Source organism: Misgurnus anguillicaudatus, unplaced genomic scaffold (assembly GCF_027580225.2).
Source record: "Misgurnus anguillicaudatus unplaced genomic scaffold, ASM2758022v2 HiC_scaffold_29, whole genome shotgun sequence".
In the NCBI taxonomy this organism is placed as follows: Eukaryota; Metazoa; Chordata; class Actinopteri; order Cypriniformes; family Cobitidae; genus Misgurnus; species Misgurnus anguillicaudatus.
Genome location: NW_027395279.1, coordinates 7,763,988 through 7,784,940, shown reverse-complemented (window position 1 = coordinate 7,784,940; position 20,953 = coordinate 7,763,988). Strand labels below are relative to the sequence as shown.

Genomic DNA, 20,953 nt, shown 5'->3' with positions numbered 1-20,953 from the left:
TCTGTCTAGTCACGTGTGAAGGCACGTTTGAACGTAAAGGCTGCCCTCTAGTGGTGAAGACGCCTTGCTTTTTTCTTATTTACATAGGCTTCAATTGGATATTTTAAAGTGAAAATAACATAATATAGACATGTTACTGCAATGTTTTTTATCTTGGGCATCTTCACATTGGAGTCCCGAGTTCATATAAAAAATTTGGTTTAGAAATGTTAAAAAGATCCTGAGATATGAACTACTTCCTGTTTGGCGACTACGCCACAGGTATATTTTGGGCTGTGATGGGCAAATGCTTTAGAAAATCAAAAATCCTTCTAGTAACTTTTTTTAGGCTTGGTCCAAGGATCGTGTACGTGGAGTTTCGTGAAGTTTGGACCTGTGAAACTTTTTTAACGTTTTGGGTTCTATCCAATATGGCAGACGAACGACATGAATCTGTTACTTCATCTTCTCAAGCAACTTACACCGGTACTGCCCGAACATTTTAAAGTTTGAACGGTGTCTCTGTGTCAAACGGTCTAGTCGTTAGAGCTGACACAAAAAATCTACCCGGGAATAATAATAAGAATAATAAAACTTAAGAAGAACAATAAGTGTGCTTTTGCAAGCACACTTAATTATAAGTGCACTCTAAAAACTCCTGGGTTATTTCTTCAACCCATATTCTGGGTTATTTGTGTTGGGTTAAAATTATGGGTTATTTTTTCAGAGAGTAATCATTTTCTGGGTTATAGGGCTAATATTTTGACCCAATTCCTGGGTTGTTTGGGTTTCTGGGTTATTTTTCAAAAATTAACCCATGTTCTGGGTTAATGCCCCGCACCTCGCTGTTGTTCTGGAATTTTCTCACAACAGTCGTTTGAAATAACTGTCACTTCACGGAGTTCGCGCTCGATCCGTGTTGGCCTGGGCTTCTTCGGTGCAACTTCGCTGTGTATTCAAGGTAAGCAATTATTTTAAGTGTCAATGTAATGTAAACTTTCTGTGTCCATGTCCCCGTTGCTTATCTAATTGTTATAATACCGGTAAAAATACGACAAGTACAGTGCAGCTAGTGATGACTTCGTACCGCGTTAAGGGGGTCGAACACCGGACGAGAAGCGTCTCGCCAGCCCAGCGCCCGTCTCGCTGTGCCGTGTATAGCATTATTCGAGGTATCCCGCGCACTTTTTCAGTTTATGGCCAGCAATATTGTTATGTTTAAGGACATTATGGAGTTAAGATATATCAGTACTGTGTTATGATTGTACTGTATAAGTTAATTAAATACAATCGTTGCTGAGTCTGCAGTCTGAACACTTTACCTCAGAGCGTCCGTAAACTGAATGAATTTGAATATCACCTGAAAATCCAATAACATCAGCAAATTTCAATTTAAGTAGCTGATTTCTGTAAATGAATGCACATTTCAGCACATGGTGAAGTCCGTATATACATTAACGACGATTTGAGACAAATAAGTGTAAATTTAAAACTATGTATATGGCGCTATACGCTGCAGACAGACGCGAAATGGCACCGCCGGTACACACACATACCCTGTGTCTCCAAAGGTCGTGAATCAGTATATAGTGTACACAAGTTCGGGCACTGGTAAGGACTTTAGCTCACTTGACATTGGGACACTGTTCACTTTATCCTGTGGTGTGTTGTGATCACTCACAGCTGTTACGCATCAACAACCGGCAAAACCAACAGCTGTCTGACTAAATTTTTAAACAATACATTGTGAAAAACGCTGTCATTATCCTCTTATATATCCGTGCATAAAATTCGAGGAATATAATTACATTTTAAATATATATATATATTTAACAATTTTAAATAAATATTATTATTTATATCATGCGATTTTCGGTTGGAGATATTTAAAAAGGTCACGTGATTTGTGGTAAGGGAACAAACTGGGTTTTGCGTTGCATTGAGTTAAGTTATGTTTACCAGCTGCGCCATGCTTATATTATACATTGTTCTACTGGCTGAAGTAGTGAGATTTAAACAAGCTGGTCAAGTCTTCAAATTGTTACTAACCTCTTTATTGCTATGTTTTCTCCAGGTCTTTTTAAATGGACAGCTTTGTTGCTGATAAGCTAACTGAGTGGTGGCTGTTTAAGCTGACAGAGACATTTTTGAGGTAAGCTTTTTACTCTTATTGCCCTCATATCTCTCTATACCTAAACATTTTTCTTTAAAGGAAAACTACATTGTTTTTCAATATTTCACTATGTTCTCAACTTAGACGAAATAATACACCCCTGTCTTTTTTCAATGTGTGCAGTACATCGTGTACAGCGTGTCGTGAATGTGTTAGCATTTAGTCTAGCCCTATTAATTCCTTAGGATCCAAACAGGGATGAATTTAGAAGCCACCAAACACTTCCATGTTTTCCATATTTAAAGACTGTTAAATGAGTAGTTACACCAGTAAGTATGGTGGCACAAAATAAAACGTGACAATATTTTAAGCGGATTAAAAAATGAGAACTATATTGTATGGTGGAAAAGCACTTAGTTTGCAGAACTTTGACCTCTGGTGCAGTAACATCACTCCTGTGAACTCCTCCATCTCTTTCAAAATCAGTGTGATGAGGATGTAAAAGACAGTGATGTATTATTTCGTCTAAGTTTAGGTAAGAACATAGTTAAATATTGAAAACCTTTTTCTTTAATAGGGCTTAAAGGGATAGTTCACCCAAAAATGAAAATTCTGTCATCATTTACAGGCCGTCTACAGTGTTGGGAAGAAGACAATCCGGCACTCCACTGAAGAGTCCTGGACAGCGTTCATACACTAAATGTCTGTAAGTACAATGGACCAGTTTCTCAGCACCACTCTGAGAGAGAATATTCTTAATTCTATAACTATACTGTAGCCTACATGTATACATGTACTGAAAGAAGGCAATCCATGGGACATGTTTCATGTGAAAGCAAAAGGGTGAATCCTGGTTTAAAAAAAAACCTTCATGCTCCTTGCAGTTGTATTTCAGTTTTGGGCGATGCCATCTAAGGTAGCAATCTGACTAGAAAGTGAAGTTAAAGATGTTAAGTTTTATTACTCATTTTCTTGGTCACATTCATTACCCACTCAAAATAAACACAACATTTGGCTTCCTTGTACAGTTAGTATCAGCATTATAACACAAACTGGTAGTCTATTATCTTGCTTACAATTCACTTTCTACACAATATTCACTTTCTATCTCTCTGTCTCTGTCTGTTTTAGGTTGGAACAAATATGGTGGAATACAGTGGCGGCTCGTGACTGCTCATCTGAGGATGCGCTAATTCAAAATGAGTGTTCAGATTGTCACGTGTGTGGTTTCCTTTTCCAAAATATGTGTCCTGCGTGTCGAGAGATCAAAACTGTTTATGATAAAAGAGACACTCATGTTCACAAAATACACACTAGACACTTTCTTAACAGTAAACTCTGATTACGCATGAGATTATGCCAGTATCTGGCAAACGCAATCATCTCTTTTATCATAAACCCTTTAGACGCGTCTGCAGCAGGCACTTATTTTGGCATGACACGTGATGCACACAGGATCTCTCAAAGCGCAGAACACATATTTGGAAATAACGAACCACACACATGACGGGCTACATACATGTTGTGACGAACTTCGCATGGAGCGCCCTCAAAAAATAAGTCACCGGCCCCCACTGGTGGAATACCTTCAGCAATCGATGCCATTCCCCTCTGGGAGATCTTAAGCTGCAGTAAAAGACACAACCAATGTTTGAAGACTTAAAGCCTCAAGTTCAATTTAGTTATTGAACGTTGTCAAATGTTTGAGAGAGAATGTTTGAGAGTTGTTTATTTTTCTATTTTTCCTTTCTAATGTTATTACAGTGTGACCTTAAATAAATAGGTCAAAGTGTGTGTTTTTTATATAGAATTTAATTGAATGCAATAAAAATGTAAAACTGATTGAAATGTTTAAGTGCCTGGATTTTTCTTTTCTGAAATAAATAAGGCATAGTGGCATAGTTACACAATTTAGGTTATCTATGACCTTTGGTTAAAAGGATCTACTAATTTCTGGGTTATTTCAACCCAGATATTGGGGTCTTTCTTTTGACCCAGAAGTTGGGTTATATTAACTACAATGTTGGGTTATTTTAACCCAGAAGTTGGGTCAGGTATTTAACCCAGAAGTTGGGTCAAAAAGAATAACCCATTTTTCTGGGTTGAAATAACCCAGAAATTAGTTGGTCCCTTTTTAACCCAGGAGTTGGGTCAAAAATAACCCATAATGGGTTGTTTTTGACCCAGGAGTTTTTAGTGTGTGGTCTCTCTAATTTTATATCACATTAATTTTCATTCTCTACAGGTGCTATAACACATCTTAATGTTTGTTATTCTCAGAGTTTAAAGGAGTTCCTGTTGGGACGACTTTCTCTGTGTTGCAGCATTTATTCAAACATTTCTTAAAGCCGTATCTTAGCTTTTCCACATCCTCCACCTATGAATACAACATATACAATTTTTGAATAAAAACAGCTGGATTACTGTTGCATTATTTTGAGAAACTATATTATGCTAATTTCATTTTACTTTCATTAAAAATAACTGTGTAGCTTACTGTCAAAAAACTTTATTTATACGTGTGTCATTAACAGAATGCAGCAGACACACTCACCTTAACGTTTTTTTTTTATAAATCCATTATCTTGCCCGATTAAAACATAAACATTGCAAACAACACCAAAAGAAACAATTAATTTAGGTACACATATCCAAAAAATGCATCTTGTGTGACTGATACGCTGTAAACTGAGATAATTTACATCATGATTTTGAATGTAAGTCAATGATGCCCTCTGCCGATTGACAATACAAAGATGGCCGCTTGAACTCTGCGCTGACTTCACCTAATGCTGTTACGTTAAGCACGATCCAGTCATTTATATAGATCAATGGATAAAACTACTAATAACAGGAACAGGAAACTGTTGTTGTATGATTTTCACCCACAATGCCGTATTTAAGAAACCCTTGATCTTTAACTTAATGATAAAAGACATTGGTTTAGCTTGAGCAAATGTTTGAATGTGTCATTTATTCACAGATATTATTTTCTGAAACACTTTACAATAATGTGACTTATATGTGTGCTGTACTATAAAAAGGGTGATGAGTAAAGCTACAGAGAAAGAAGAACAGGTTTAGCTTTTAAACTAGCAGCAATAATAGAAATTGACACTCAGTCCTCAATAAGCCACAGACCATTAATTCTCTGAACACCACATATGCAAACCTTATTCCGCTTATACCACGATTATTTTAAACCACCAGAACGAAATCTGTGGTAACCGTGGTATAAGTTGATTAATTGACTCCTCTACTCCTCAACAGTCCTCTGAATTATTTTGAAAATAAATGCACACCCGCAGTGTAACGTCACCACCTTGGGTCAGCAATGCATGATTTTTTATAATTTAATGGCCAGTCATCAATTATTCCTTAATTATTTGTTTAATAGCCGAGTATCTTTGTATATTCAGCTTATTTTCCCTGTCACTTTAACTTAGAAAACTATAAAAAAGTTTATGTGCTTTGAAAGAGAAAAAATAACAGTTGCGTTAGTAAAAGGGCGCATTGTTGGGGCCCCAATACATTTGAATTGACTAGGGACCCGACATCAGTAAAGTCTACCTATGAGACTTTGTGTAGGAACCATTTATTGTAAAGTTTCTTGTTGTCCACTAGATGTCACAGTGTGACCAAATTTAATTAGAGCCCAAGAGTAATAAGACACAAGCGCAATGAAAAAAGAAGCCATGTAGCCTTGTCCTTGAGTTTTGTGTATTGTATGGGGCAGTCCATTCTTAACCTATTTACCTATTCTCAGACTAAAATGCATATTTAAGATGTCCTAATTTAAAAACACCTTGGACAGACACATCTTAACATCAGTGCCATTGTTGTGTGTCAAGATGCACGCCTGTATTGTTTTTATAAGGTATGTTTGTAAAAACTACTTGAATGTCCTAATATAACTAAGGCCCAGACCTGGATTAATCTAAACCTGTCTGGTAAACGACCTCCTCACTGTATGTGTGCTGTAACATACAAAGGGTGATGAGTAAAGCTACAGAGAAAGGAGAACAAGTTTAGCTTTTAAACTAGCAGCAATAATAACAATTGACATTCAGTCCTCAATAAGCTGCAGACTTTTAATTCTCTGAACACCACATATGCAAACCTTATTCCGCTTATACCACAATTACTTTAAACCACCAGAGCAAAATCTGTGGTAACCGTGGTACAAGTGGATGGTCAAGGGAAAGAGAATATAGGTCTTGGTATTCATGAGCTCTGGGCTTTTGCCTTTTGGTAACTTTAAGTCAAGATAATGTGAGAATGTCTGCACGTTAGCTGAAACTGTGTAGAAGGTGGGAGATGCAACTGGACAATGACCCAAAACACAGGAGCAAGTCCACAACAAAATGGCTTCAGAAAAACAAGATCCCAGACCTCAACCCAATAGAGATGCTAAGGATTGACTCGAAGAAGGCCATACATATGAGACGTCCAAAGAATATGACAGAGCTAAAGCAGTTCTGCCAGGAAGAATGGGCTAAAAATCCTCCTCAATGATGTGCAGGTTTGATCCACAGATACAGGAAGCGCCTGATTGATGTTATTGCCATGGGGGGTCAACCAGTTATTAATTCTAAGGGTTTACTTACTTGTTCCACTGTCATTTTGAATGTTGAATGAGTGTGTTCAATAAAAGCATGAAATCTTAGATTTTTTTGTGTAATTATTTTTAAACAGTTTATGTTTGTTAATACCCTTGACTTGATCAGATCACATTTCATGACACATTTATTCACAAAAACAGTTTTAAACAAAGGTGTAAATAATGGATTTCTATGATTGAGAGACACAGGTGAGATGTAGTAGTTTATAGCTGAAGTCAGATCCTCTTCTGATGTCATCGCTTTTTTATGATGTCACTGCCTTAACCTGTGCCTCCTCCTGTGTCTCTCTGTCCTACAGTCTTACATCTTCAAGTATTTTTAATCTGATACATAACTGTTTTCTAATCAATATTATATTTAACAAGCCTCCCTAACATTGGTTAGTACACACAAGCTATATATAGATGTACAATATAACACTTAGGCAAAGGTATTATTTCTCAGTTTAAGCATTCAATAACTGCAATGAATTTTATGCATCATCACATACACAGTCATAAATAAAACTAAACTTGGATTAAATAAAAGCACAATAAAAAAAATTAAACAGAATAATTGCATATGTTTTTATATTCATTCACAATATACACAACATAGATGTTCAGTTCAAATATGCACATATGCACTACTTCTGAGTAAATTGTTGACACAAATGGAAGTTTTTTTCTAATTTAGCCTATTTTTATTTATTGAAGTAGAGTAAATAGCTACCTAGGCATAACTTTTTCAATTTGTCATATTTTTCCATGCAATCTTCTTTAAGCCTTAAAAAAGACAAAAGACAACTTTTAGATAAAGTATTAGATAACATAATATAATCATATAGCAAACACCGAATATTCACACATGAAACATAGATTTATAAACATAACATATAGCGTATGCTTTAATACTCACCCTCCTCTCTAATAGCACACAAAGTTAAGTTCCTCCATACAGTTTTTGTTCTCCCAGCGCTGAGTTTCCAGGTTTAGAGATCCACAGTAAGTGTAATTGGCAGGACAGGATGGCAGCTGGGAACTAAGATATCCCAGATCCTCATCACTTAACCAGAACCATGAGCCTGCCAGGAACCGTAGACCTGTCCACACACTTGATGTATCAGCAGTGGTTTGTTTGGCTTGGATGAAATGTAAATCTGTAGGCAGACTGGCCAGATAAGTGTGATGAGTCCTGCAGTATTGTAACGCGTCCTCCCAGCTTTTCTTCTCTTTAACAACAATCAGTTCAGTGTCCCACTTGTAGCAGAAATAAGCAATTGGACTAGTACATTGCCAGTCATACAAACCGCCATTTTTCACCATAGCACAGAAGTCAGTGTTTGGATCATTTGGTTGTCCACCTTCCCAGATAATAAAATTTCTCTGGCTTCCATCACTCCACTCCCAGTTATTAGAAATCTTTTTCAGACCAATCCAGCTAAATCCGTATGAACCACTAAGCCCACTTGCACTGTTTAAAGGGACACTTCACCCATTTGCATTAAGCTGTGTATAGTTAGAACCCCAGTCATGTTTTTGAATGGTCGTGCATCATTTCCTCTGTTTCCCCTGAGACATGAGAAATATGGATTTCAGTGTTGCACTTCCTTCTTTCAATGATGTAAAAATCATCATTTTGCATCATTGAAAGAAGGAAGTCCTATATCTTTGTAGAGGGGATAAGACAACAAACACTCCTTTCTCTGTCAAATAGGCACCAAATTAGAAATTTATGTTACATTTCGACTACAAATATGATTCACTTTTAATAAAGATTAATGTTTCCACGGGTGAAATGCTCCTTTAACGCTGTAATTTCATCCTGGCTGTCAAGACTGGACAGATCTACATAGTAGTCTCTGCAGTGACTTTGAGCATCTATCCATGTCAAGGCGTTACTAAAATAAAAGTGTTTTCTTTCCAGAGCTGTTGTCAGCTCACAATGAGCTGAGAGGAGAAGAGCAAACACGACAATCTTCATCTCTTCTGTGAAGGGCGAGTCAGTAAACACTCTCCTAAAACACACTTTAAATGTTAACACCAATTTACATTTGTTAGTCAGTAATGTATGCAAATTATCATTTGAAAAAGACAATAGAGTGAGCTCAGTGTAACTTTAAATGAATAAATGAATCCAGCACTAATCGGTTTTTAGATGCTTTTACAAAATTATTTTCAGTTTTTTTCTGAATTTACTATTTGTACGTGTTTAGGTAAAATTATCTTTTGTCATTCCATGAACTATTTGACAATATTTCTCCAAAATTTCAGATTAAATATAATTTTTACTTTAATTTTTTTATAAAGTATGCAATGTTTTCTGACCTTCAACACTGGAAGAAAATTAATATTCACTTTTAAACAACTGCAAAATGTTATTATAGATAGAACATTTTTTACTACGATGTAGATTTTTATCCATCATAGAAAAACAGATAGATTAGGTGTTAAAGAGCACCTATTATGCGATACACGTTTTAAACATCCTTTTGTGTGTAGGTGTGTATTAGTACATACTAACGATATTCAAAAAGTACATACCTAAAAAAAACCCGATGATGCGAGTTATCGTCTCTAACGTTCGAGGACTACAAAAAACACTCGGATTGTAGGCAACAGTTTACTTCCTGGGATTAGTGACGTAGAGAAGACCAACATTATCATAGTTCAGCCCTCTCTGCTTTGCTTGGGTACGCTCTCAAAGACGTAGGTGGAGTGCGCCGAGTCAGAAGAGAGCTGAAATGGCAGAGGTTGGGAGTCCCTGCTTTGAGTGTGTTTGTAAACTCTTGTTTCATTGTTTAAGCGATTAAATCTCTCGAGTAGACGCTGTCTCTTTAGATGCGAGGGCAAAATAGCACTTTATGGACTTCCACAGAGGACATCATGTTTAATACGGTTCCGGCAAAATCCAGTCAGAAGTTGTTTGTAAGTTCACAGAGTTTTCACAATGACTGCTTCTCATGAACCGTCAGAAGCTGCATTTGCACGACGTCTCCTCCTGAAAGTTGGATTACTGTGCACTTGGATCACAGGCTGTAAGTATTCATGTTTATTATTTGCCTTTTACTGTAAGTTATGTTACTGGTAACCGGAGCTTAACATTATGTGCGTGTAGAGCTAAGCTTGCAAGCTAATTGTTTTGTGTTGTAATAATGTATTTCATAAACAACGTACCATATTTACACACGTGTATGTTGAATTATGCAGACTATCGTTTTTTTATCAATGTTGATTTAGACGTGTTTACAAACTTGCTAAGTTACCAGCTAAACTGTTACCGGTAAAGTTTGTTCTCATGATTAAACTCAAGAAACTCTAAGTACAGATGATTTGTTTAACGTTATATATATTTTACTGTTGTATTTACTTGAAGCTTTCTTAGATTTTGAAATGAAGTAAACACGTAATGTGTGTTGCTAATGTTGGGCCATGTATATGTAATACATGAACGTTTTAATAAATAGTCCAACGATTTATAGTCGTTGTACCCTATTGTTATAATATGTCTTTTTGAGAGATTACATGTTTGTTTTATTTGTCTATATCTTAGATTCGCAGCTGGACACATCCTTCTACACTGTAGGCAGCAGTAGACGTGATGTATAATGCCAAACATGCAACATGACATTGGGCACACAGTACAAGGAGTCAGACTGGCATATGAGGAGCAAAGGCATGTAACACATATGATGTATTTAGCTAGTGATACCACTACCAGTCTTAAATGTATAAAAGATGATGACAAAGTTTTTTTCTCTCTGCATAATCATAGGAACCCAGGCAGTAGCATCGTTTCACAATGTTTCCAGAACCATCATCAGTGGATGCCTTTGCCGTTCGTAGCCTGAGATTTCAGATTTGCAGCAAAAATGATTTTCCCATTTATTGGAATGCTGTGCATGTATTTAAAGGGATACTTCACCGATTTAGCATTCAGCTTTGTATCTGTAGAAACCCGGCAGTATTACTGAATGACCATGTTTTCCTCCCTCATTTCCCCCTGAGAGGAGAGATATCTGCATTTTGGTTCTGCAAAAAAGTCCTCCGATGATGTAATATGACGATTTTTGCATCATCGGAGGACTTTTTTGCAGAACCAAAATGCAGATATCTCTCCTCTCAGGGGGAAATGGGGGAAACCCAGAACTGGATCCTATGGAATAATTGTTAAAAAATAAAGAAAATATTTGATTCATTTGATTTGAAGTTCAGTACGCTCAAAATGTCTGGTCAGACTCAGCACAAGTCCGGTGCTCAGAAAATAAAACAAAAGAAAAGAAAAGAAGAAAATAGAGGCCTTATAAAGGAAAATAGAGGAAAATAGAATTCCTAATTCTCCCCATTAGGAATCTGTGACCGCAGATATAGTCACTGCATCGCGTGTGTTTAGAAGTCTGTGCTATTTGCTGTGAGGTTTTTATGAGAGAAAGCACAAACTATTTAATATTTAATACTTGAATTTGAAATAAAACTTACCACGGACACGACAATTATTTTATTATTTCAAATCTGTTTACAAGATAAATATACATTGTGTTGTTAAACAGATGAAATTATCTTGATATAGGCTACATTCATTATGAGAAGCCTTTTCTTTTTACTGTTACACTGTAGACAGTAATATATGTAATTTATATAAAACTCATATGGTCGTGAAAGCACATTCTCCATTATCTGTTGGTTTATGTTGGTCCAGTTTAATTCAGGGTAATCCTTTAATAAAATGTAATTATAAAATATTTCATTGTTTTGTAATTTTCACAGCGCACATTCTCTCAGATCGTTTTAAAACATTTTTAATTATTCTGCAAAATTCCGCATAGATTTTGCAAAAGAAATCCGCAAAAAATAACTCCTTACACAGATTCCTTACACAGCTGTACTACTCTTGCAGCAATTAAAGCAGTTCAGATTTGTTTTAAATGGCAAAATAGTTATATTTCTTTTTTTATTAAGTTTTTTTTTATGATAACCAACAAGCAGTTAGCAGCCGACAGCAAGTTGACGACATGTTTGATGAATTGAACTCTCAAATCAACACTTCACTTGTCTATAATAACAACTATATAAATATATATATATTTTCAGCAGTGTTAGTTTAGACGTTTATTATCAACACACACTATTTTTAAAAAGCGGAGGCAGGTTGCTCTGCTGCTCGCAGCTGCAGAAAAAAAAAAAAAAATGAAAAGGGCTATAGCTACAAAACGAAACGAAATAAACATGAAACCGAATAAACATGCAACCTGCCTTATCTTCCAACTTCGCTATGCATATATATATATATATATATATATATTATAGATTATGTCTTGAATGCTGTTTGCATAGATTATGCGCAGTATCCAAGGTTTTAATCTAGTCCTCCATTAATATTTTTTCCCGGTGTGCTGAAGGTCCTGCTGTTAAATGCGCAACAGCTGCATTGTAAATGTATGGCTGGCTGTGCTTATAGCGGACTTGTGCTATAGGTTAAAAGTCTTACTACGTTTGTTTTGCAATCATCGTCTGTCAAAGGGTTATTTTAATTAAATTGAAAAATATAAAAAGATGGAGAAGCCTAAATAAGCCCGAGGTCTGCCCGCGTATCAGCTGTGACGTTAAAATTGGCCGAAACCCGACCTGAGGGGTGTAAAAAGGTCGGGCCTCGTCGGGCTTGGGCTGAAATGCAGAGCTCAGTCGCATTCATTGAGAAAAATGTAATGCATGCTCATCATAAAAGCTCTTTACAAAATAATATCCCTCGGGGCTTTTGGTTCAAAGGCGTGCATGTTTGGAGAAATATTGAGTTTATATGTTTACTTCAAATTTCTAAAGAGAGGAGTAATATTTATTCAATTTTTAGTCCAAACACGGCATAATATTAGCTGAAGTTGTTTTACTGATATTTCCAGTAGTCTGTTCATAATTTATACGTGATTATATGATATTTTGTGTCAGTATACAGTGTTAGTACACTGAAAAAAATGATTCATTGAATTTAATCAGTTTTTTTAAGGTAAGTGGTTGCAATCAGTTTATTTAAGCTACATTTAAACAAAAGTTTTATATTTTATTTTACTTTACTAATCTTTTTTGTTTAAATGTAGCTTGAATAAATTGATTGCAACCACTTACCTTAAAACATTGATTCAATTCAATGAATCATTTTTTTTTCAGTGTACTACATTTAAAGGTGCTGTGTGTAAATTTTAGAAGCATCTAGTGGTGAGGTTGCAAATTGCAACCAACGGCTCAATCCACTGCTCACCCCTCACTTTTGAAACGCATAGAGAAGCTACAGTAGCCGCTACCGGTAAAACATGTCATCGTCATAGACAACTTAGTAAAAAAAGTTTGTCCGTTAAAGGTTTCTGTAGAAACATGGCGGCACAAAATGACGACCTCCACGTAAGGGGACCCTCTGTGTATGTAGACAAAAACGTCTCATTCTAATGTAATGAAAACATAACGGTTCATTATAAAAAGGTCTTTATACACCCCTGATAATATAGTTTTGTATATTATTTTGCATTTCTGTCAAGAGATCCTTCTAAAAATTACACACTGCACCTTTAACTAAATGTTTTATACAATGTATACTATGCAATATTCGTGGGTCCTAAATCTGATAATGCCAAATGTCTTGTTACCAGTAAAAAGTAAGGGGCAGGGGCAGGGCCGCCTTAACCTAATGTGAGGCCCCGGGGCTAAGAGGTTTTGTAGGCCCCCCTTCCCATCGATTTATAGTCTCTTTTTTTAATTGTAATATCTAGGTAATCTACATCACAAAATGCATTAGTTTCTTTCGAGACACACAACAGTGAGTTTTCCCTCTTTGAGCCAGAAAACACCATAATATTGTTATTAACATATCACTGAGCCCACTTGAGCATAAACACAAGACACTTTATTTAACAACCACACACAACAACTTGTGGTGATAATAAAACCAAAATGTGTGAAAGTTTATATGTTTATAAGCTTTATGTTTATATAGTTTTTGGAATATAATTTGCAGAAAATTGCCTCTCACTAACTAAATGCTCACCACAGTTTTAAAAATATAATAAGTTAAAGTTAGTTTTAAAGTGAAAATGCATTAATGATAACAAAAGATAAGTCTTTATAGACAGAATCTTGTTAAATGTATTAATGATAACAAAAGATAAGTCTTTATAGACAGAATCTTGTTAAATGCATTAATGATAACAAAAGCTAAGTCTTTATAGACAGAATCTTGTTTTTTAATCATTTATTTATTTTGTAGGCTATTGAAGTATGCATTGTATTTAGTATTTATGCATACATAAGCATGTAAACCGACCAAGTATGAATATGCACAAGACAGACAGGGAACATACCTGTATATAACATCTTTAGATAGTGAGATTATAATGGTGCTATCAGGGGATGATCATTTGAGATGGTTTTGTCGCTCTTTACTTTCTTAGACTTGCACCTTTACCATTGCTCCAGCTGCGCACGGGTCACTGATATAAACGCGAGTAAACTTAAACTTTATAACAACTAACAGCATTTATGTGCGGGAACTCCTTTCTTAATTTAGCGGCACAGTTTCTTGTGCACGGGTCAGAGACTTCTGCATGCCAGAGAGCTGAACCAGCACAGAGAGAGCGAACGAGCGAGCGCGCGCACGAAAGAGAGAGAGAGCTGCACCTCACTAGTGCATTATGAAATTTCAGAAATTACTCTTTCATTTGTTGGTGGATTATTTCCCGTTTCTCTGTCACACTCAGTCTAACATGCAGGAATGTCAAGTTGACAACGCGCACTTAATTACATTACGCAGAATAAAAAATATGTTACGTCTGACATTTTATTTCACGTTAAGTTACAACGGACCAATCAGCAGCCATGTAACGTGCAATTAGAGTGATTGACAGAAAACCCGACAAGTTACAAAACAATGACATTTTCAGCTCGTCATGAACGCAAACTTGGGAGGCCCTTGAACTTGGGAGGCCCCTGGGCTTCAGCCCAGGTAAGCCCGTGCATTAAGGCGGCCTTGGGCGGGGGGCCCTCTAAGATTATCTTTTCCCGGGCCCAGGCAAGACTGTCAGCTGGCCTGATTAGCATAATAGGTGCTCTTTAATCTTTAGGTAATTAAATTATCAATGTGAAAGCTCATAGTTTTATTTAGTCATGTCAAACCTTTCCTTTCCAAAGTGTCTTAATGTCCTGTGTCCTTCATCTCCTCTATGAAGGGCGAGTCAGTCGGCACTCTCCTAAAACACTAGGGGTGGAACGGTACACAGAAGTCCCGGTTCGGTTCATACCTCGGTTCAGGCGCCACGGTTCGATTCACTTTCGGTACAATGGAGGGAAAAGCACAACAAAAATGAAGGCGGCATTTTTTTTAGTACTTAAGATAATCTTAAAAACAAAGGTGTCCTTATCAGTGTTATTTTGAGATGTCATGAATATGAACTGAAATGCATTTAACATAATATCTCGTATTTCAAAAATGTATACCTCTTTAAGTAATCTTGTACTCATCTTTCATACAAATATGGGTTCAAATGTATTACAAGTGTTACCTAAATACATTTTAAAATTACATTTTGGCCTTATTTCATATTAATGTACTTAAGGACAAAAAATAGACTTGTAGGATGAATTAATAGGTGTGTACGAATTCACGAGGGGCTGCAAGAAACGACAAGTGGATGACGTCAGAGTAACGCAAGAGCGATTTGAAATCAGCCTCCTCCGCAAGATTTCTCGCGGTACTCTGACGCTGATGGCGCTGCGTAAAGTTGAGCATGCTTAAAAAACTGAAAGCAGCTGAACTCGACAGAACTGCCCTGCGTATGCCTGTTGTATATAGCAGGACAATTTATCTCCTACTTCTCAGCGTGAGAAATACAACGTGTGGCGTTTGAACTGACTGAAATGCGTGTTTGTCAAGGTGAATGCATCAGACTTGAGAGCCCTGATTAGATGTATTTCCACTCACATACCTAACAACTGCTGAACAATGCCGACGCAAAGTCCTCGTCTTTTCCCCAATCTCTCGCTTGTAGTATTGTAACTGACTGGAAAACTGAAGCTTTGCAAAACTTGCGATCTTAAAGAGGCTGGCGGAACGTCTAACTCTTGTGGAACACCACCACTTGCCATACTCGCTGTCGGCTGCTCATTCACTGACTGGACCGGCGTCGACGTGACAAAAAAATGCAGAGTGCCAGAGAATGTAGACGGGCTCTGATAGAGCGCATACATAGGCGGAGCTCGGCTGCATTGGTGCCAATCAGAGCTTCAGAGCTAAAGCGGGGCAAAAGATTAGCTGTCCATAAAGAACCCGCGTATCTAACAGTAGTTCCGCATTACATTAATTATTTTGCACGCAAGTTTTTTTATTTTCATACCGTGTATTCTCCGTTAAAATTCATGCACCGAACCGTGACCCCCGTACCGATTCGGTTCGAAACGAATACATATATTGTTCCACCCCTATAAAACACACTTTATATGTTAAGGCAAACTTTACATTCATTAGTCAGTAATGTATGTAAATGATCACATAAGAAAATCAATGGATAAAACTCAGAAATAATGTTTAATGTATGAAAGAAGCCAGAACTCCTCATCATCTGTTTTAAGATGCTTTGACTCTGCAATTTCCATAAAATAGTTTGTGTTGCAAAGTTGAGATATTGTTTTTATGCAAATTTCATTTTTGCATCTCATTTCCTCGAGCTGAAATTTTGTCAGAAGTCCATTGCCTCAAAAGGAATGTAAAGTTAGCTCAGAAATGTCATTTTTTCCATTTATACCATGGAAAAAGTTGAATGCTTTATTCTGATTGGTTGAGAAATGTTCCATGGGTGTTGATTATTTTTCAGTAAACACACACCTGACCTGTCAAATGTCTTAAAATAACCAACAGAGCAATGTTTCTGGTAAACATGGTACAAGCGGAATAATTGACTTCAGTTCTTTGAATTATTTAAAAATAATGCACACCACAAATAACAAGCTGCTGATACGAGACCAGCTACTTTAGTATTACTAGTGAGTGGGACTACATGTGAGTCATTTGCCCATCTTAGACTGGAAAAGCTGCACGCACACACAGACACACACACACACAGACGCACTGTTTTTAAACACTCTGAACTGTGTGTCTCAATAAGTTCCCTAGCTCGTGAATCAGTCTGTGAATCCCAATCGAAAGTGATTATCCAGTCGAAGATCAGCACTCTTGGATGTAAACTTAAGTGAATTCATGCATTTTAGGCCATAAAACATTTTTTGTTTCATACAGTAAACATCTCCTCAAACTAGTTGCTAGCTTCATGTTCCCTGAACACACTGTAAAAATTTGGTCTCTGTAGACAGCGCAGACTCCTCAAACTGCAACAAAAACAAAGTGGCAATTTTGAGCATGGCATGGTTGTTGGTGCCAGACGGGCCGGTCTGAGTATTTCACAATCTGCTCAGTTACTGGGATTTTCACACACAACTATTTCTAGAGTTTACAAAGAATTGTGTGTAAAGGGAAAAACATCCAGTATGCGGCCTCTGGGCAAAAATGCCTTGTTAATGCTAGAGGTCAGAGGAGAATGAGCCGACTGATTTAAGCTGATAGAAGAGGAACTGAAATAACCACTCGTTACAACCGAGGTATGCCGCAAAAGCATTTGTGAAGCCACAACACGCACAACCTTGAGGCTACAACAGCAGAACACCCCACCAGGTAGCACTCATCTCCACTACAAATAGGAAAAAGAGGCTAGAATTTGCACAAGCTCACCAAAATTGGACAGTTGAAGACTGGAAAAATTTTGCCTGGTCTGATGAGTCTCGATTTCTGTTGAGACATTCAGATGGTAGAGAATTTGGCGTAAACAGAATGAGAACATGGATCCATCATGCCTTGTTACCACTGTGCAGGCTGCTGGTGGTGGTGTAATGGTGTGGGGGATGTTTTCTTGGCACTCTTGAGGCCCCTTAGTGCCAATTGGGCATCGTTTAAATGCCTACCTGAGCCTTGTTTCTGCACCAGGTTTCTTGAACACGACAATGTAATAAAATGGCCCCCACAGTCACCAGATCTCAAGCCAATAGAGCATCTTTGGGATGTGGTGGAACGGGAGCTTCGTGCCCTGGATGTGCATCCCACAAATTTCCATCAACTGCAAGATGCTATCCTATCAATATGGGCCAACATTTCTAAAAAATACTTTCAGCACCTTGGTGAATCAATGTCACATAGAATTAAGCCAGTTCTGAAGGCGAAAGGGGCTTAATCACAGTATTTGTATGGTGTTCCTAATAATCCTTTAGGTGAGTGTATTTATAAGCAGCATGCAAAAAAATATCTCTCTGACACTCATAAAAAACAATTTTATGTAGTACTGACAAGAACGAAGTTCAGTAATAAAGCGAGTGCTCGTAATGAAGATTAAATGGAAAAGCAATAGTATATAAATTTAGTTTTATTAACTTTTACCTCACACCAAAACAAAAACAACACAAAATACACTAAATATGAATAAGAAAACAAGTAATAGTTTCATGACACCAAATACTGCTTGTGTGATCTCGTTTTTGACCATCAAACACAGATAGGCTTACATCAGAGCCAGGGAATCTCTGTCAGAGATGTAGCCCAGATAGGGTCCGAATCTTTCTAAGCAAATGTTCAAATATCTTTTCTAATCGACTGCAGATTTTGATATTATGCATATATATTCTCGATTTAACTAATCTTAAAACTACACAAGAAACTGTATTATTAAGAAATCTATTGAGTTGTTATGGGATTTAAAACAGCCAAAAGTCTTAATTGTCATTCTAGCCTTCAAATCTGTGGTGGAAGAAAGTAGTTCCCTAACTAAGAGGAATGGGGAAACAATGTGAACAATTCTTGAATGTGTTAGCATTTAGCCTAGCCCCAATTATTCCCATGGCTCCAAACAAAAGTTTTATTTTGTGCCACCATACTTACTCGTGTAACAGTCTTAAAACAGGGAAACTGTCACGGTAGGAAATCCTCTGTTTCCTCCGTGTCATGTGTGTGTGTGTTTGTTTGTTCACTCACCTCTGCCATGTGCTCGTTTGATTAAGTGTTGTCACCTGTGTATGATTGCCTCGCTCCAGCTGGTCCTCATTACCCATCTGCTACATATACTCACTCAGTTCTCTTCCTGTTGTCAGATCCTCATTTCATGTTCCAGCAATACCACTTGGATTATCGTCTCTCGTCTTCGTGTGCATTGGATCAGTGTTCGTGTTTGTCGTCTCCGTGTGAGTGTTGGGTCCATTCCTGGTTTCGTCCATTGGCCATTATCACACTCATCACCGACTTCACGTTTCATCACTCTTCAGCCACCGTAGACCTTCGATCACCATCGCCAACATCCTGGACTCTGTCACATGTTCCGTTGTTTCTCTGTTCTTACCATCATTTACAATAAATCTGTGTTGATCGCCTGCGCTTGCTTCCTCCACTTTATTGTGTCGTTACAGTAGGATCTGACCATCATGGAAGCAGCAGGCGATCGCTCCCCATCTCATCTGGAGGAATTTTTACAACGCACTGTGGGTCGTATGGATCGTCAAGAGAAAGCGATAGATGAGATGGGTCGAGCTTTCCAAGCGATGGTGACGAAGGTTTCCGAGCTCGCTCTCCAGGCTCAACAACATCATCCATCGCCGCCCACTGCGCCCCCCACGCCACCCACACCGCCGATCACCACTGGGGGTTCTCCCCAGTCCGAGCCACGCCTCCCCACTCCTGAGAAGTATGCGGGTGAGCCTAAATTTTGTCTATCATTTCTTTCTCATTGTTCTCTGCACTTCGCCTTGCAGCCCCGTACGTTCACCACCGAGGAGATGAAGGTGGCGTTCGTTCTCTCCCTTCTCACGGGGAAGGCTGCCCTCTGGGGGACGGCGGTGTGGGAGAACCAAGATCGCTGCTGTGCTTCGTTCCACACCCTTTCGGAGGAGATGAGACGGGTCTTCGACCGCTCCGTCACCGGGAGGGAGGCGGCCAGACTTCTAGCGGACCTACGGCAGGAGGATAGGTCCGTATCAGATTATTCCATCGAGTTCCGCACCCTGGCGGCGGAGTGTAAGTGGAACGAAGAGGCGCAGTGGGATCATTTCCTGCATGGGTTGGCTGACCGCATCCAACAGGAGATTCGAGCCGTGGAACTTCCCTCTTCACTCAACGGTTTAATCGATCTCACTATCCGGATTGACAACCGGCTAGATCAAGCAGCCAGACGGAGGGGGAGGACCACTCGCACCACCAGTCCAGAGGTTCAGCATCGGCGGCCAGAGGTTGCGGTCAGCCCACCTGGAGATCTGGAACCCATGCAGGTGGGGCGAGCTCGGCTCTCCCGGGAGGAGAGGATCAGGCGGAGATCCCTTGGACTGTGTTTATACTGTGGCAGCTCGCAACATCACATCCAGCGCTGCCCAGTAAAAGATCAAGCCCGATAGTAAATCTGAGGCTACTATCGGGTGGGATCTCTGCCAGGAAGACCTCATCAACATCAACACTCCTTCCGGTGAGACTACGGTGGTCCACACATACACTGGATCAGCACGCTTTGGTGGATTCTGGGGCCGAGGGGAGTTTCATGGATTTCAACTTCGCACATAAGATCAACATTCCTCTCACCTCCCTCAAACACCCCATTGCACCTTTTGCACTTGATGGACACAAGCTTCCAGTCATCACTCAGACCACCATTCCTGTTTCACTCATCACATCTGGTAATCATACGGAGAACATTTCATTCCTCATCACAGACTCACCTCAGACTCCCATTGTTCTCGGTCACACTTGGCTCCATCAACACAACCCCAGGATTGATTGGCGTCTCGGATCTGTGGTTAGCTGGAGCGAGGAGTGTCATTTGTCTTGTCATTTGTCTGCTGGTGTTAATGTTTCTGAGTCTGTGTTTCAGGAGGGAAGCAGTGGATATGACTAACGTGCCCGCGGAGTACCACCACCTGAAGGAGGTGTTCAGAAAGTCGCGGGCTGATTCTCTTCCTCCTCATCGTCCCTATAACTGTGCGATACAGTTATTGCCAGGTACCTCTCCGCCTAAGGGCAAGTTATATTCCTTGTCTATTCCAGAGACGGCGGCCATGGAGAAATATATATCCAGTTCTCTAGCAACGGGCTTCATTCGCCCTTCCTCTTCTCCAGCGGGGGCGGGGTTCTTTTTTGTGGGAAAGAAGGACGGATCCTTGCGACCTTGTATTGATTACCGAGGGCTGAACAACATAACGGTAAA

The 20,953-nt window shown here is 38.6% G+C and overlaps 1 protein-coding gene and 1 long non-coding RNA gene across 2 annotated transcripts; one reads left to right on the top strand and one right to left on the bottom strand.

Moving 5' to 3' along the window:
* The first annotated feature begins 740 nt into the window (after nucleotides 1–740).
* LOC129426617 (uncharacterized) lies at nucleotides 741–3,934 on the top strand. Its single transcript, XR_012368448.1, has 4 exons — nucleotides 741–940; nucleotides 2,054–2,131; nucleotides 2,721–2,798; nucleotides 3,224–3,934. It is a non-coding gene; the product is annotated as an uncharacterized lncRNA (long non-coding RNA).
* Nucleotides 3,935–7,619: 3,685 nt separating this feature from the next.
* LOC141362834 (snaclec rhodocetin subunit delta-like) lies at nucleotides 7,620–8,018 on the bottom strand. Its single transcript, XM_073865090.1, has one exon. The coding sequence runs from the start codon at nucleotides 8,016–8,018 to the stop codon at nucleotides 7,620–7,622; it is 399 nt and encodes a 132-aa protein (XP_073721191.1).
* Between the last annotated feature and the right edge of the window lie 12,935 nt (nucleotides 8,019–20,953).